The sequence below is a fragment of the Pezoporus wallicus genome, unplaced genomic scaffold, assembly GCF_028554395.1.
Source record: "Pezoporus wallicus isolate ANWC-B61680 ecotype Strahan unplaced genomic scaffold, APGP_CSIRO_Pwel_v1 contig_6428, whole genome shotgun sequence".
Classification (NCBI taxonomy): domain Eukaryota; kingdom Metazoa; phylum Chordata; class Aves; order Psittaciformes; family Psittacidae; genus Pezoporus; species Pezoporus wallicus.
The window spans coordinates 1,774,965-1,791,084 of record NW_026639269.1 but is presented as its reverse complement, the minus strand read 5'-3'; the positions used below and the strand labels follow the sequence as shown (position 1 = coordinate 1,791,084).

At 45.4% G+C, this 16,120-nt stretch overlaps 1 protein-coding gene across 1 annotated transcript in view; it reads right to left on the bottom strand.

The window, feature by feature from the left end:
• LRRC1 (leucine rich repeat containing 1) overlaps positions 1-11,194 on the bottom strand; it is a 70,794-nt gene extending 59,600 nt beyond the window's left edge. Inside the window, exon 1 of the mRNA XM_057414045.1 lies at positions 11,021-11,194. Within this exon, the coding sequence (XP_057270028.1) occupies positions 11,021-11,179 (159 nt within the window). The 5' untranslated portion in view covers positions 11,180-11,194. The remainder of the gene's footprint in view (positions 1-11,020) is intronic.
• Positions 11,195-16,120: the final 4,926 nt, after the last annotated feature.

The window sequence follows — 16,120 nt, the reverse complement described above, 5'->3', positions numbered from 1 at the left end:
GGGTCACTCCTGCAACAAAAAAAACATTCACGCCTCAGAATCTTGCCTAAATGTTTCAACATCTTCCCTGATGGAGAAAAAAAAAAAAAAAGAAAGAAAAAAAGGAAATCGATTAAAACAATAGGCAATTGACATAAAAAACACAGGACGGCACCAATACCTACTTGTGGCTAAGGCTGTTTAAGGGGAGGAAACACCTCTCACTGCTAGAGCCTTTCCAGTGCTAGAGACATGTCACACTCCAAACCCATTTGGCACAGGTAGTATACCCAAATGCTTGCTGTGTTAAGCAAAATGTTTCCATAAAAAGGCTACTACTAGCAGCACAGAGAATTAAAATTAGAACCTTTATGAAATCCACTGCCTAGTTTTCAAGATGGGCCAGCATGAGCAGCAGAAATTAGAACAAGAGGGAGAGATGGAAGAAAACTGCAAATTAACTCCAGTTTCAGGGTTATATTCACACAGGACAGAGATATTTTTATATATATATATGTATATATATTTGGGGTTTTTGTGGTGCAGGCACTGAAGCTGTTGCTGACAAGCTTAAAAATCTGTGAGTACTTGCTCTTATGTCAAGTTTCCCTTAGACATCAATACAGATTTTTCAAACATATGCATGCTGCCTCAGCTTTTGAGGCTTCTTCTGGAAATTACAGTATTATATTCAAACAGGAATTAAGTAAGCTACCAAGACAGAGTATATAGGTCCTGCTTCTTAAGCACCATCTCTATTCACTTCAACCGTTTTCCAAACCTGTAACTTGCCAACTAAAGGATATCAGTGCTTTAGAATTAAAAAGTGACACATGGTAATTTAAACAGTTTAACTCCTAATTGCATCCCTGCTTCAAATCTTACTTCAGGCTCCATTTTCTTCTCCTATGCTATGAACAAAAATCAGCGGGGAAGCCTTTAATTTACTTGTTCCCTTCCATTCAGCAGCTACGTGCCCTCCTTCAGTCACTGGATAAGGGAAATTGCCATCAATCCTTCCCCCACCCTTTTTATACTGCCTCAGAAAGACCTCAGAAATAAAGGCCTTTCTTCAGGCAAACCAAGCAGAAGCTGCGATTTGATTGTGGTAAGCAAAGCAGTGAACAAGATAAGGCATCCAATCTGTGGAACGACCTTGCAGCATGGCTGACACAATGCTTTCCAGCTCCCCAACAAGGTCCCCAACCACTTGCTTTTGGCGCTCAGAAGTTATTTTTTGTGCCTGCACCATTGCATGGCTTCAGCAAGAGAGCAGGGGAAGATCAACCTTTCTTTAGGCAAACACGCTGCCTGGTGGCCTGGAGACTTCAAAGAGAACAGGGATTAAATTGCATAGGGCAGAAGCAGCTCTGAATTTGTAGAAGTCACAAATAGTCAGCTCTTTGAAGGACCACTCACAGGGCACACTCAGTGCTAAGTTTTACAAGAGGATAAGGAGACTTGATGACCTACACTAACCAACTGGTGGGATTTCAGACATTGCTTCTACTCCAAAGTCAGCCAGTGGACATACCAGCCTGGAGCTGACAAGAACCATGGCCATGCTTACAGTTAACGCATCCTCCATTCAACCCTGAAGGCCCCCCAGTCAAAAGGCCCAACCTGTAAGCAAAAAACTCTTTCTAGTGTGCAGTCCTGTATATTGCTGTCTTAAAATCCACTCCTGCTACTAGCACTAGTGGGAGGTCTGAGGAAAACCAGCAAGACTCCATAAAGCAGACACATTCCCCTAGAAGCCCATCCTAAGTAGTTGCACAATGTGACGCTGAGGAAGGTGGATCCTACTCCAGTCTAATGAAGTGTGTAATGAGCTCCCAGCAGACTCCAGTGAAGTCCAGTATGGGCGTTATCAGCCTGGCATCTCCCACAAAGCCTGCTATCAACAGCCCTCCAGTTACTTCACCTGCATTCAACTGTGAGCAGGGACACCTAGTGAGGGCTTCACAAATACGGGTCCCACTTCATTCTTTGGGCCAAATATACTTTAATTTTCAAATAAGGTACTGAGATACTGAAATGGTAGCTGAGGGCAGGGACTAATTCACAGTGCAGCAGAGTCCTCTTGCAGTTGATGACTCTGTATCAATGTGCTACTAGAAGCAGCTGATGGATTTCTCTCAAGCCACAGGAAGATGGAGAAGCAGCTGGTGATGGACCACAGTATGCAGACCTTTGTCCACTTGCAAGGTGACAAGCCAGTGAACGGCTCCACACAGCTGACATATCCAATTCTGTCATATTTCATCCTAATATGTTTCACAGCAAAACCGGAACCACTACAGATTTTTGGCATGGTGAAAGATTGTTTCACATGCTCAAAACAATGTTTGTAGAACATGTTGAAGCTGTAGTTTGGTCTTACAGCATCCTAGCACCAGCTTTGTCATCATAAATATTAATGGCTGACACCATAGGGGCAGACATTCAAGCAGGAATTCATACATATCATTAATAAAATCATAGAATGGGTTGGGTTGGAAGGGACCTTAAAGCTCATTCAGTTTCAAACCCCTGCCACAGTCAGGGACACCTTCCACTAGACCATGGTGTTCAAAGCCCCATCCACCCTGGCCTTGAACACTGCCAGGGATGGGGCCGCCACAGCTTCTCTGGGCAACCTGTGCCAGTGCCTCAGCACCCTTACAGTGAAGAATTTCTTCCTAAGATCTAACCTAAAACCCTCCTGTTTAAGTTTGAACCCAACTAATTACTAGATTTCACAAGAGAAAGTATTAATGAAAGATCACAGGGGCAGGTACCCTAAACAGAACCAGATATTGCAACTGCTATCTGCTTTAAAGCCCAATATGAAGGATCAGCCGGGCAGAAGGACTAGGGAAGGGTCTACAGGAGACAAAGCAAAAATGACAACCAATGCTTCTCCAAAGCTGGCATTCAATATCTACCTGCTACTTTTATGGCCTCTGTTTTCAAAGCGCCTGCCATTTTCTGATCTACAGTCAATGATAGGCCAGTTGCAGGTCCTAGTCTTGGTTATTACCTACATTTTAAAAAACAAAGAAGCAACTATCCACTCACTAAAAACAATACACTGCAGCACTGAATCAAAACAATGCTCTACCGAGTGATGCATTGAATAGGTTTCCTGGCAGGCCGGGATTTACTTTCTCTTTTACATCGATTAAGCAGAGGTAACTAAGGTTAAAGAGCACTTGATGCCATAACCACTAAGGGTGCTGGGAGGGACTAGCTCTGCCTTTGAGAGAGAACAGAAAACATCTGCCACAACAAAATATGGATTCATTGCAGCTAAATGCATTTACCATTTGGAGAAACAAACAAACAAACAAAAAAAAAACACAAAGAAAACCCACCCAAAAACACATTTAATCTCACTAATGAATTGTTAGCATGCATTTTTCCAGTATACAAGATTGTTGGCAGGAGGTAACATCTTTTTTTAGACCAACTGATATCATTACAAAAATAACTATGTAGAATCATAAAATTTATTTTAGAGCTACAGGTATATAATCTCTGCACTCAAACCTTGTCTCACCTGTGTATAGCACACAGAGAGATGGGGATGCTACCAATTCACTACAACAATACACCCCTTTGATAACTTAGAAGTATTGAAACATAACCACCTAATTACTTTCTTCCAACTGAGGTCAAAATCAGTAGAACTCAGCTGTTACTATAAAAAATCTGCCATTAGAAAATACTTGAAACCAAGCAGGCTTCACAACCTTCTGAACAATCTCAGGGGCATTTACAGGGAAGTCAGACTTTGCAGGGGACACCAAGTTCTCCCTCTGCTCCCATCAGACGGTGGTCTTTCAAATTTGATGTCAAAAGGTGTGCTATTTTCTTCAAGTCTTAAGCAACACAACACAGAATCTGGAAGCTAGCAGAAAAACTAATAAATAATAAACTTATTTGGAGCCTTCAACACAGCGTTCTGTGTTTAAAGGAACGTTAATATAAGGCTGCTTCTCTACAAACCATTATTTATTTTAGTAATTCAAGCTTGTTTTGCCCACTAGTACTAATTGCTATGCTCACAAAAGCTTTTTACAAAAGGTAAGTAGTCTTAAGACACTGTAGTTGTAAAGCTGCAGGGGTTAGAAACTATTGTACACAGCATTTGTCATACTGACAAAAAAAATCCTAAACTTTCAGTAAAACTACTTGTACTGTGTGCTTACAGTTTACTTCAGTTCCACACAGTGGCATAGTTCTCTCTGATATTAACTGAAAGTACATGCTTGTTCAAATCATACAGTGGTATTTCTTCAAGGATTTACAGGAAGATGTGCAAAAACATCACGACACTATCAATGTTAAAAATAAAATGCAATTGAACATCTGAGGGTGAGTAAACAGTGAAAAACATGACAATTCTATTGGCACCTTTAAAAACATCAAAACTAAAGACAGGCAAAATCCTTGATATTCCTCCTACAGAATCATAGAACAGTTGAGATTTGAAAATACCTCTGGAGATCATCTAGTCCATCCAAACTCCCTGCTCACAGCGCAAGTCACTTAGAACAGGTCACCTGGGACCATATTCAATCAGGTTTTGAGCATCAACTCACCTCCTTGATCACCTGTGTTAGGAAGTCACCAATGCACTACAGAAAACTCCTGGATCGCTTATGCCCTGCTGTGTTGTCCTTCCAGCAAGTGTCGGGGTGGTTCAGGACCCACATGAGAACCTGGGCCTGGGAACCTGAAGCTTTTTCCAGTTATCTAAAGAAGGCACCATCTACTAATTCTTCCTGATCAGGCACTTTACAGCAGACACCCAAAACAACGTCACCCACTAATCCCAGCCTGCTCTCAACCAGCCCATCATCCATCCCAAGGCAAAGCTTGACACATCCCGGCTGCTCTCAACTCCCAATCCTCACCTTCCTGGCCTGTCTGTAAAGAGCCATGTATTCATCCATGGCAGCACTCCAGTCACACGAGATATCCCACCATGTCCCTGTGACCCCGATGAGATCTATACACTTTAAAAAACAAAATAAAGCTTCTAGATGTTTACATCCGAAGGAGGAATGGTTACAACCTGTAAGCACAAATTTAAAGAGAGGTACAGCATGATAAAATCTCTTTCCACAGCAGATTACTGGCCACTGACCAAGCAAGAATCTTTCAGGTTTATGACTGCATAATGGGAGAAACTATGGTAAGACAGTGAAATTTAGTCTAAAATGTTTGGTTTGGGTTCTTTCCTGAGAAAGAGGTGTGGTATGGGAAGAACAAAAGGACTTTTTCTTAAGGAGCTTTCACAAGATTTTGTTGTGATAACAGCACCCTGGATTTCAACACCACACATAATAAAGAGATAGACGGTGCTTAAGCCAAATGCCAAGCAGCATCACCACACCATCCGCACGGTAAATGGGGCACAGGAGGAGGCCATGGTTTACCAGGCCTGTTCAGAAAAGGGTCTCACATCAATCAACTCTACAGAGAAGCTTTAGCATGTAACACCAAGAAGAAAAATTACAAATGACAGGTACAATCTGTAAACTCAAACACAGAAGTGAAATGATTCAGAATTGCATCAGATTAGGTTTACAAACACTGCAGAAAAATCATTCCCAAAAGAAGAAAGAGTTGAGCAGTCTCTTAAACTAAACTAAGTGCATACAGAAAAATTTGGTAAGGGTTTTTCTTTTTGTCACTGGTGTTTGCACATAAACAACATCTGCAAAAAGTCTCATGGGAAAGTGGTCTTTATCCTTTGAGCAAAACAACTGAGCAGCAGCAAGAAAAACAGCAGCAGAACAAGAGTCAGAACTACTTCCATCATTCACCAATGCAATGAATGCTAGGGACTTAATATAAATGCCAAAATATAATATTGTACTCAAAGGTTCGTAAGGTATTTTTATTTTTTTACCAGTGGAAAAAAAAAAAGTACACCGAGATCCAGTTTTGTACTGCAAATTCCATGCACAGGGAAATTAAGTTGACAGGGTGTATTGGCCCTTAAATTCTAATGTGCAGAGTAGGAAACAACATTTCAGCAACTACAGAGCGATCTATAGAATTGAAAGCATTTTATTTTTATCTTATTCTTTTCATTAGAGAAGCTATTGAAATGCATCGTGCAGAATGTGTTATTTTCTTCTATCAAAGCAATTTGCCAGAAAGCCTACTCTTTGGTTGAGTAGAGTTTTTGACATGTAGCAAATGGTATACTACACATTACAGCTTGAATTGAAAAAGCCCTCAAGTTTTCACTCCTAAGGAAAATAAAAACAGTCCAGGTTTAGAAAAAAAAACCCCACAAGCTACATTTTTAAGCCACTCTGTGCGCACTGGTGGCCAAATACTGTATTTTTTTTCGAATCAAATCAGATACACTAAATATTTAACAGAAGGCACTCAGGATCCAACACAGGAGAATTAATTATTTATGCAAGTTAAGAGCCACACTCTACCACTGGCCCTATACAAAGCCCTTCATTTTGAGACTGAAGGGTGCAGCTCTTTAATTTGTCTTGTAAAGCAGAAGTGGTGAGAAGCATGCTGACAGCTAGAAATTGCTGTTCTGTGGGAAAACAGCCTCATCTGCCAAGAATGGCTAAGAGAGACCTCAATATTGTGGAAAACCACTAACAGCTTAATAGTACAGAGCCTGCTCCTCCAGCACATCCCACCAGGCTGGCTTATCAGACAGGAAGGGCAAGAGCAGAAAAGGAAACCTGGGAGGCAGCAGAAAGGAATGGGAAAGAGCAGAGTACAAAGAACAGAAAAGGAAAAAAGTGTTCGCAAGGGCCATCAAGAATCCGGCACAGAAGGGACACAAGAGGAAGCAAAGAATCAGAAGCACAGACAGAACACTTTAAGCCAGAGGAAGCAAGATCCTGGGATGTCAGGACGGGGGAGAATGGGAAAGTATGAACACACAGGGGAAAGAGTCCAAGACAACAGCGGTAACAACAGAGAAAAGTCACTGTCAACATGAGTTCTCCATCACATAACTGGGGAAGGGAGGGAAGAAGGGATCAAGGAATCCAGCTGAGCAGTTAAGGAGATGGGAAAGAACTGGTGTATTGACATGGGAAAACAAAAGGATCCCTGTGCAGTAGCAAAATGATACAAAAAAAGAATCTAAGATACTGTACAAATATAAATTATTAACCTGACAGGTTGACAGGTATAGCTTGGGGGGGGGGAGGTATTTGTAGGGAAAGGGGGGTCAGAGAAACAGAACCGTTTTCCAGGTGCACACAGGCATTAATACTTATGACAGCAAACAAGGGGAGGAGTGGAAATAATAGGGGCAAAGACATCTCCCTCTGCTTCTTGGACATTTCAGATGTTTTCCAGATAAATCCTTCCTATCCTTCTTCCCTTGGAAAAAAAGGTGAAGAATTCTGCCATACTTTTGATCAGCCAACACAAAAATAAAACCAACAAAGTAATTCTTTCAAAATAATTCAAGTGCATTTCTTTGTTCCCTCAGGGTACTTCACATGACTCTCAGAACATGCAACGCAGCAATGCTGCTGGGTCTTTCTGCCAGTCCTTCCCCACTGAGGTGCTACAGCAATTCTTCAAGTTGTATTCCATCTTTTGAGGGGACTTCTGTGTGTGTTTGTTCAAGTAACACCCTAACATATGCCATGCTCTACTGTCCTCCAGAACAACAGCAGTTTTAAGTACCCTAGCAAAGACTGTAGATTAAACAATGCCTAAGACTACTTCTGTACCTCAAAACACAGGTTTTAGGGTGTATTAGCATGTATTCTTCCACTGGTGTATTGGAGCAAAACTACCAAAGAACACCTTTCATTGCTACTTAAGAGAAAGGGGGGCAGGGAGAAACAGGGAAGAGGGGGTAAGCATGTGTATCCAACACAAGCTTCCCCAAGTTTCAACTTGAGAGAAAGACAGCAAGTCTGTGTACTCCATCATGACACTTGCTGACAAGCATCTGCCTCAGAAAGCTTTAGATTTGAAAGGAAGAAAAAAAATTGTGCAACTGGAAGGAAAGCAGACGTCCAGAGATAAAGGCATGATCGCTGCCACAGAGTTGCCACATGGCAAAGCTGGGAAAAGAACTAACCTGTATGTGCTTGGTCTCAGAGAAGTATTACAAGACCTTCAGCCTGCTGTAATAGCCCTTTCAGACCACACCTGCCCACACTGGGATGATGAGGTCTCATCTACCAGCACGTAGAACAAAGAGCAGTAGAGTTGGGGTTTTCCTTGTCCATCCAATTACAGCAACTTCTGCTGCACCTCACAGAGTCTTTGGGGTGATTCTTCACTTTTACAACAGAAATTTTCTAAGGAGGATCACAACCATCCCAGTGACATGAACACCTTATCATTGTTATGGGATATATCATGGCATCAGCGCAGCCCACAGATGATTCACCAGGAATCGGCATGGAGGACTTCATCAAGTATGGGAAAATAATCTAACTAACCAGACACCGAGAGTTAAACAAGTGTCCCAACTTGCTTAGGCCTGAACCAAGCCAATAAATAGTTTGACTTTGTGTTACTGCCTTTATGCACATAGAGAAGAAACTTAATGGAGGTAAGACTAATATAATACGTTACATTAGATTAAGGGCGTAACGACCACTAAGATCTATGCTGACCTAAACAGTTTGTTAATTATACGCCCTAATGATTTCCCTTGTGTTTTCTCTGCAAGAGGTATGCTGTACCCCAGCTTTCTGTACTTTGCATCAGCACTACCTTTTTATATAGAGGGGAATGAACAGCACACTGTAACTACCTTCCACAGAGAGATCTTCTGCTATGCTCCTGAGCCAGATTCCTATAGCTGAACTTTTAAAACTATTTGCTTGTAGAAATGTCAAACAGGACTCTTCCTACCCATTTCCGCCTTCAACAGATTAGTTTCACATCCAGGACTGCAGCTGTATGTACCAGAAAACCCTAAATTCAACACTTTATCTGAGACGATGGCACTATATTCCATTTATCAGAAACCATTAATAAGGAACTGACAAGGAAAGTTCATAGGTCCGCGCAGGAAGCCCTAATAAAAATGCCTTCCTGCATTGCTGACAAGGCACAAAGTACTCAGAACAGATACTACAAGTATGTTTCTGCAGTTGTATTTCATCGGATTCCTCCCAGTCCAGCTAAAAACCCACAAACATCTTCCTACAGTAGGCACTCCTGTAATCTGATCCACGTACAAAAGAAAACGAATCTTCTACGTTCAACTTTTGCTTGATTCCACTGCAGTGCCAAGGAGCCCGGTCTGCCCTTTCTTTTATTACCCCCTCAGATATTTTTTACACATACATGACTTAATATGCAAGTAACGTGAAGAAGTGGTCTTTTTAGCCATCACAGCACAAAACAAGGTGACTTCATGTATTACAGTTCAAGGAAGAGGAGAAACAATGAATAGTTGCACTCTATTTACAGAAATAGACACCATATAGTACCATGAACAAGGGACATCATCTTTACTTCTGCAAACAGCCAACAGTTTATGGTATTAAGTAGATTTATTATTAAAAAAACAAACCCAAACAGAGAGCCATAGGTCTCAACAGGATTTCAGTCACAAGCGCATTCAATACCCCTGCAATAAGAACTGTATGAGCCTGAAAGCCAACACTAAGAAAAGTCTAGTACAAAGAGACTTCTGAGTCTGGTCTGTGCACAAAGCCAGCAGAAACTACTGGAAGTAAAAACAGCACCCACACGGAGGCTATGTAAACCAGTTTTGCTCTACTTCAGAAGGATAAAGAGCTCAGTCACAACAAGATGAAAACCTGCACCCAGGTTTTCCAGAAGAAAAAGCCAAATTTAATACATCAGTTCAACTGAACATCTTCACTACTGTCTATAGGAAAACTCCTCCACCATGATTACTCTCACTATGCAGAGTGAAAGCACAGTTTATGTTAGTGAACTTAGTAAGACGTGTAAGCTTTGGTATGAACAGACCAACTTTGATTCAGGTGGAAACAAAGGTGCTTTTGAAAAATCTTTCTGGCTAGTGAGTTTAGATTCCTGGATTCCAAGTTTGTGAGAAGAGTTCACACACTTTAAAGGTGCAACTTCCAGGTAACACTTTCCCTCCAGTGTCAAACTCTACTAGCCACTACTCACAAAGGCTTTTGAGGTGACCAAAGTTTAAAGAGGAAACACTGAAAAATGCCAGTGGTTCATCAAGTCAGAAGTTAAGCACACCTCCCACTCGTGCTGTATCCATGGAGGCGAACAGTGCCTTAGTGGAATCGCTGGGATGGAGTTCCTCTATCAAAGCCAGCAAGTGCCAGCCAGCAAGTCATGCTGGTGAGTACCACCTCCGTATCTCAAAACCACGCTGAACTGAAAGTGAATTCTCCTTTCAAGAGGAGAACAAGCAAAAGAGTACTACGCACAAAAACCCGGCTACACGTTTCATGCAAGAAGCAAAACACTGACAACTGTGCAGGACTTACACAGAGAGAAAGAAAAAGTTTATTTGTCTCTCGTGTTCTGTATGACAAAGTTTCCAAGAATGGAAGGCAGGAACAGGAATGCTGTTACCTGCTAGAGGCTTTTGGTTTTCCCATGTACAGAGCAGACAGCATCTATCGAAAGGGGAAAAAGGGGGAGGGTTTAATACCCTCCAAGGTCATGCAATTCCAATGACGTGAATGTTAATCACAACATACATTCACGTCCTATGACTCCGGCCCTCTGCCCCCTGCCCTCCGAACAGCACTTTTCCTCCGGCCAGATGCGGAGCTCCTGTTTTTGCCCGTGAAAGTCCATTTACCATCTATCTACGGTGAAATGACAAACGCTAACGCGAGACTCCGGCCCTTGCTTTAACTCCCGCGATTATTACCGCAGGCGGACGGTCCCAGCCGTGCCGCGCGTCCGGGAGCCCCTCACCGCAGCTGCGGGGCGGGCGCGCCGTCACCGCATCCTACCGGCGCCGGGCCGGGGAGCTCGGCGGGCACCTGCCGGGGCCGCTCACCTGCGTCCCCCATCCCGAGCGGCGGCGACGCCGGGTTGGGGCCGGGGCCCGCTGCCCGCTCACCTTGGGCAGCTCGCGGAGCTGGTTGGCGTCCAGCAGGAGCTCCTCCAGGCTTCGGCTGTAGCGGTAGATCTCCTCGGGCACGGCGGCCAGCGAGCAGTGCCGCTTGTCGATGGACTCCACATGGCGGTTGCACCGCCACAGCGGGATGCAGTGGAACATCGCCCCGTCAGGCGGGGGGGCAGGCCGGGCCACCGGGGGCTGCGGGGCGGGCGGCACCGCCGCTCTCCGCCGCCCGCTCCTCCCCGCCGGCCGCAGGAGCCGCTGCCCGCTCCGCCGCCGAGCAGCGCGGGTCCCGGGAAGCCGCCGGCGCCAACCCGCATCCAGCGCGCCGCGGGCGGCGGCGGGAAGCGGCCCCAGGCGAGCGCGGCGGCCCCGGGAGAACAATAGGCAGGAGCCGGAGCGCGGCGGGGCGGGGGGCGCCCCCCTACTGCTCCTCGGCGGGCCGCTGCCCTGCCCGCAGCCGCATCGCGGGGCGTCGGGCGCAGCGCTGCTGGCGGCCGCCGCGCCTTCCCGCGCCTGACCCGGAACCCGGCAGCCGCTCCCCCGTCGTGCCTCTCTCCCCTCCCCTCCTCCCCCGTCCCGGCTGACATCAGCGGGGCCGGGCCCTGCCGCTCCGCCCCGGCCCCGGACCCGGCCCCGGACCCAGCCCCGGCCCCGGGGCGCGTGGGAAGGCGGGCGGTCACCCGTACCCACAGCGGCGCCTCCTCGGGCCGGGCCGGGCGTCCGTGTAACTTCGTGCCACGGGGAAAGGCGCTCCGAGCGGCACGGGGTTTGCCCGGGCTGGAGGGGCACGGGCACGCCCGAGGGCAGCGCGCTCCGCTCAGCCGCACCACGCCGGGGGGGCTCCCTGCGCCTCTCCCCTGGCCGGGTTTGCCGCCGGTGCGGGCCGTGGTGCGGGGTCTGCTCTGGGACAGGCGGTGTGAGAGGATACGAAATGACTGGGGATGCCGTGAAGGGTTACCAGCTTCTAGAACAGCTGCTCCTTACCTGAGATGCTCGCAAACATCTCACCGAGCGCGAGTGTGTGCAGGCTACACTAATGCGTTCCCTTCAGTTGCTGGAACGCAACTCCAGCTGGAAAGTAAAGTAATAAAATGTACGGAATGCTGTCTAGGTACCATGGCCGTGGATGGTGTTTTCCTCTCAAGCTACATTGCTGTGGCATACAAACAAATCCATACACTCTCCTCAAGGCTTTCTGAGTTAAGTTGTTGTTTGTTTTTTCTAAATCCACTTTCAAAAGGGCTGATTGTAAGGTCAGAAGGGTGAGCGAAGGTAAACACACCGGCAGGCAGCTCTCTCTCCGTCTGTGCCTACTGGCTCCAGGAGCCCTGCTCCTCGTACCTCTGTGAGCGGGGCAGCGTGCGGAGCCTCGGCGACAAAACACGGTCACGGAGGCGCTCGTCCTTCTGGTTGCATAACAGCAATTTTGTAATCCACGCAGTGACATAAAATACTTCTGAAAGCAGGCACTGAGCATCAGAGCTGCTCTCCGAATACTGCTAATTTCTTGCATAATTATGACTGGTTGCATGCACAGGAATAGGGAGAGATTATTGTAGTCATTGTGTTCTTCAATCCCTGCGAGGTACTGACACCACCTAATCTTACATATTTTCAATGCATTTGTTGCTGTTTCTTAAATCAGCTGATAAATCTTGCAAGCTACACTTGTTTAATTTGTGTGGGAATTGCAGTGATCTGACTGGTGTTTGGTTTTTAAAAAGACATTTTAGGAGCTCGTGTACTGTTACTCTTCGCTGACCTTCAAAACAAGAAACTTTAAAAATGTTATCATCTTCTTTTAAGTACCAGTAGCTTCTTCCTTCAATCAATATATCCAGTAATTACAAAAAAAAAACAGGTGAAACTTCCCAACGTGCCTAAATAAAGTATGTAAATAAATCTGCTAACCCATGGGGAAAGAGCCGTAAATATTGCTGACCTGATAACCAGCAAACTGGTTTTCTATAAAAGCCACAGAAAATGATCTGGCTTTTGACCACATCATGACTAAAATGTGTGTTGGAGAGAAGTGTCAGCATTTTACCTCAGAGGACTGGGTTTTCAATGTCATTTTCATCCACTGCAAGTATAGGATGTGTTTCTAGCACATGCAAAATGAAAGCTGTGATTGACTGTTTCCATCCTGCACTGGAAGGGAAGATCATTACCCAAGGCAGGGCTTGGAGGTTAGGGGTTTTTCAGATATCTGCAATGTTTTGAGGGAAAGACTCCCTCAGCTCCTGAAGCACCAATGGAACATTCATAAATGTGTTCACATGTGCTTGGAAGGAATGGGCCTTCCCTGCCCCAGGTAACTGGGGCATTAGGTAACTCCAAGACAGGAGGAAACCAAACAAATATGTTGAGCGCTGGCACAGAGCTTGGCAAAGGCAGGGATCCAGGAGGCTGGCTGGCAGACCCTAGAGGTGGAGATGAGGAAGACCATCTCCATCACTCTTAGAGGGTTCTAGCCAGTGGCCAGCACTTCTTCCAGCTGCTGGTTCTCTCTGAAGGCAAACAGAAAGGATAGGTTCAGAAAATCAAGCTTCTCATGGCAGCTCTGACACAGAAGTCTTGAACCAGACACAAGGAACACAGGGCTCTCAGCAGAGCCCAACAGAGATCTGCTACCAGGATTGCCTCCCTAAATTCAGTGACCATTGCAGCTCCTCAGTGCCTTTATTCCTAGGGAACCCTCTGGAGAAGTGGGACTGCAGGGGAGCCATGCAGCAGGGCACATGCACAAATGAGAGCTGTGGTTGACTGCCCCCAGTGTACATAGGACATGCAGTCCTATATGGAACTACATCGGGATCGGGTGGCACCAAAGCATTTGAAATTGAAGAACAATTGACTTGCTTAGTTGCATTTAGAGGATGAATGGGTTGACTCCTGAGCTCCAGCTCTTAAGAACAGGCTTTTGAGTGGAACTTCAGGACTTCCTATGCACCTTCTGCTCAGCTGGAAGCATCCATGTTGTCCCACAGCTAAGTCTCACACCAGGCAGGAGCTCTGGCAGTGGCTTCTTTGGAGGGATTTCATGCCAGCTTGTGGTGCTCTCTGTCCCACCATCCTCTGTGCTGCTTGGGAGAAATGCCCAGCATACCCTCCCCACAGAGATGATTTCACATGCCAGCATCCTGATCTGACTCAGAGGCTTGTAAACAGTTTGAGCCCTTCTTGCATCTCACAGACATGAAGTTTGGCATGAGGTGTCACTTCTGCAGATGCTGTCACGTGTGTCATGACTATGTCTCACTGTGACAAGTCTAGACAGTAACGGGAAGGTGTCAGTGACTATTGGGTGAGTCTGTGAACTTTAATGTTGGATGAGGCAAACTATTTGCATGTTTCTCATGAGTGTCAGGGAATCCAGGGGACAGAGTGACAGCAAGAGAGCTTAATACTTATTTATAAGATCTGCCTTCACAAACTGACACTGGATATAAGGATGAAGAGCCTTTTCCTTTCCTGTGAGATGAACAGATACTGTCACAGAGTCTCTTTATAAAATCCCTGGGAAGATATAGCCCGAGGCTATGGTACAGAAATAGGCAGCAAGGAGGCCAAAAGGCAACAGCCTTTGTTGAGGAACTAGTATTCTCACAGTAAAATACATCCTGAGCAAGTAAACCTGTTCAGCTCTAATCTGTGTAATGAGTTACTAGCCTATATTGTTCTGCTGCACTAAGAAATGGCAACAATAAAAACACCTTCCCTAATCGGAGAAGAGACCAACTCTGTATTGTGTGGCCAGAAAAGTGACCTCAAGTCAGGACAAATTTTGGCAGGAGAAGTCTTTGAAAGGGGGCAGGAAAAGAGAACTGAGATACAATAGAGTAACTGGAAGCTATAACCAGGCATGCAGGAGTAGGTGCAAGCAAGCAGAGGACAGCAAATTGCCAGGGCTCAGACTAACACATACATGACACTCCTCTTACCTGGGGCAGCTCTCCCCCACAAGTAGAAGTATTGTCCTCTCTGACAGCAGCAGCCCTGCTGCCTCACACATTTCCTTGGAGAGCCAAAGTGTGGCTAACATGCAGAAGGAAATAAGGTCTGATGCTCTCCCAGTTCTGCGGGGGATTACCTGTCTCCAAACTGCCATTTGATAGGTCGGGTTTGCCTTTATTTTTCTATTGAGCTTTGTTGTTTAGATCTTTCAATTTCTATTCCCCCTCCTCCCCTTTTAGTAATTCTAAAAGTATTTCAGTACTTTAGTACTTTTATGCATTGATTGCTGAATTTTAGTTCCTTGGGACAAATTAATATTATGTTTAGGTCTCTCCCAGCAATGCCAGAAGCCTTTGAGCTGTATGAAATCTGTAAAAAGAGTAATGCCACTACCTCTTGTGAGGGCAGTGAAGGAGTGTAGAGAGTAGCCTTGTGCTTCTTTCCTGATAGGCCACTTCTCTGGGACAAGGACAGACTTCTACCAACTCTGCTTTAGCAGGGAAGAGGTGATAGTCTGTTCTCACTGTGATACCACAGTTCCCATTTCTTTCATCCATTCACACTGCAATCAGGCCACCCACATCAGGTTTTGTGGCAGTCACTGTTGTCCCTGTTAAACAGTGTTAAGGTGTATTTAAGCAAAGGTTGCACCTCAGTAATTCACAGCACACATACAGCTGGAGAAGCTCTCCTGCACAGGATCGCCAGCAGGGATGTGCTGCATGCAAGGGATCGCCCTGATGAACCTGATGAAGGTCAGTCCTTCCAGGGCTCTCTGTTGGGAACAACAGTGACAGTACCAGTTCCACATATAGTCACATCATAGTTGAAATTCAGGAGGTAGGTGGTGACCTAAAAAATAATGTCTTATAGTCTATCGAACAAACAGCCATCCTTCAGTTACTACCACTCTTGACTTTCTCTTTCTAGATACCATCATCTATGTGATCCTGAACAACAAATTAGGTTTATGTGACTTTTAAGGAACCCAGACAATGAAATGTAAATTACAGATAAGGCAGGGGTGATCTCAGGAGTATTCATGGAAGTTATTGTTTGAAAAAAGCACAAGCAAGGTCAGTCTGCAGCTCTCTCTCCTCAGTGCAGCTCAGACATAATTGCTTTCTGGCTTGTCAAAAT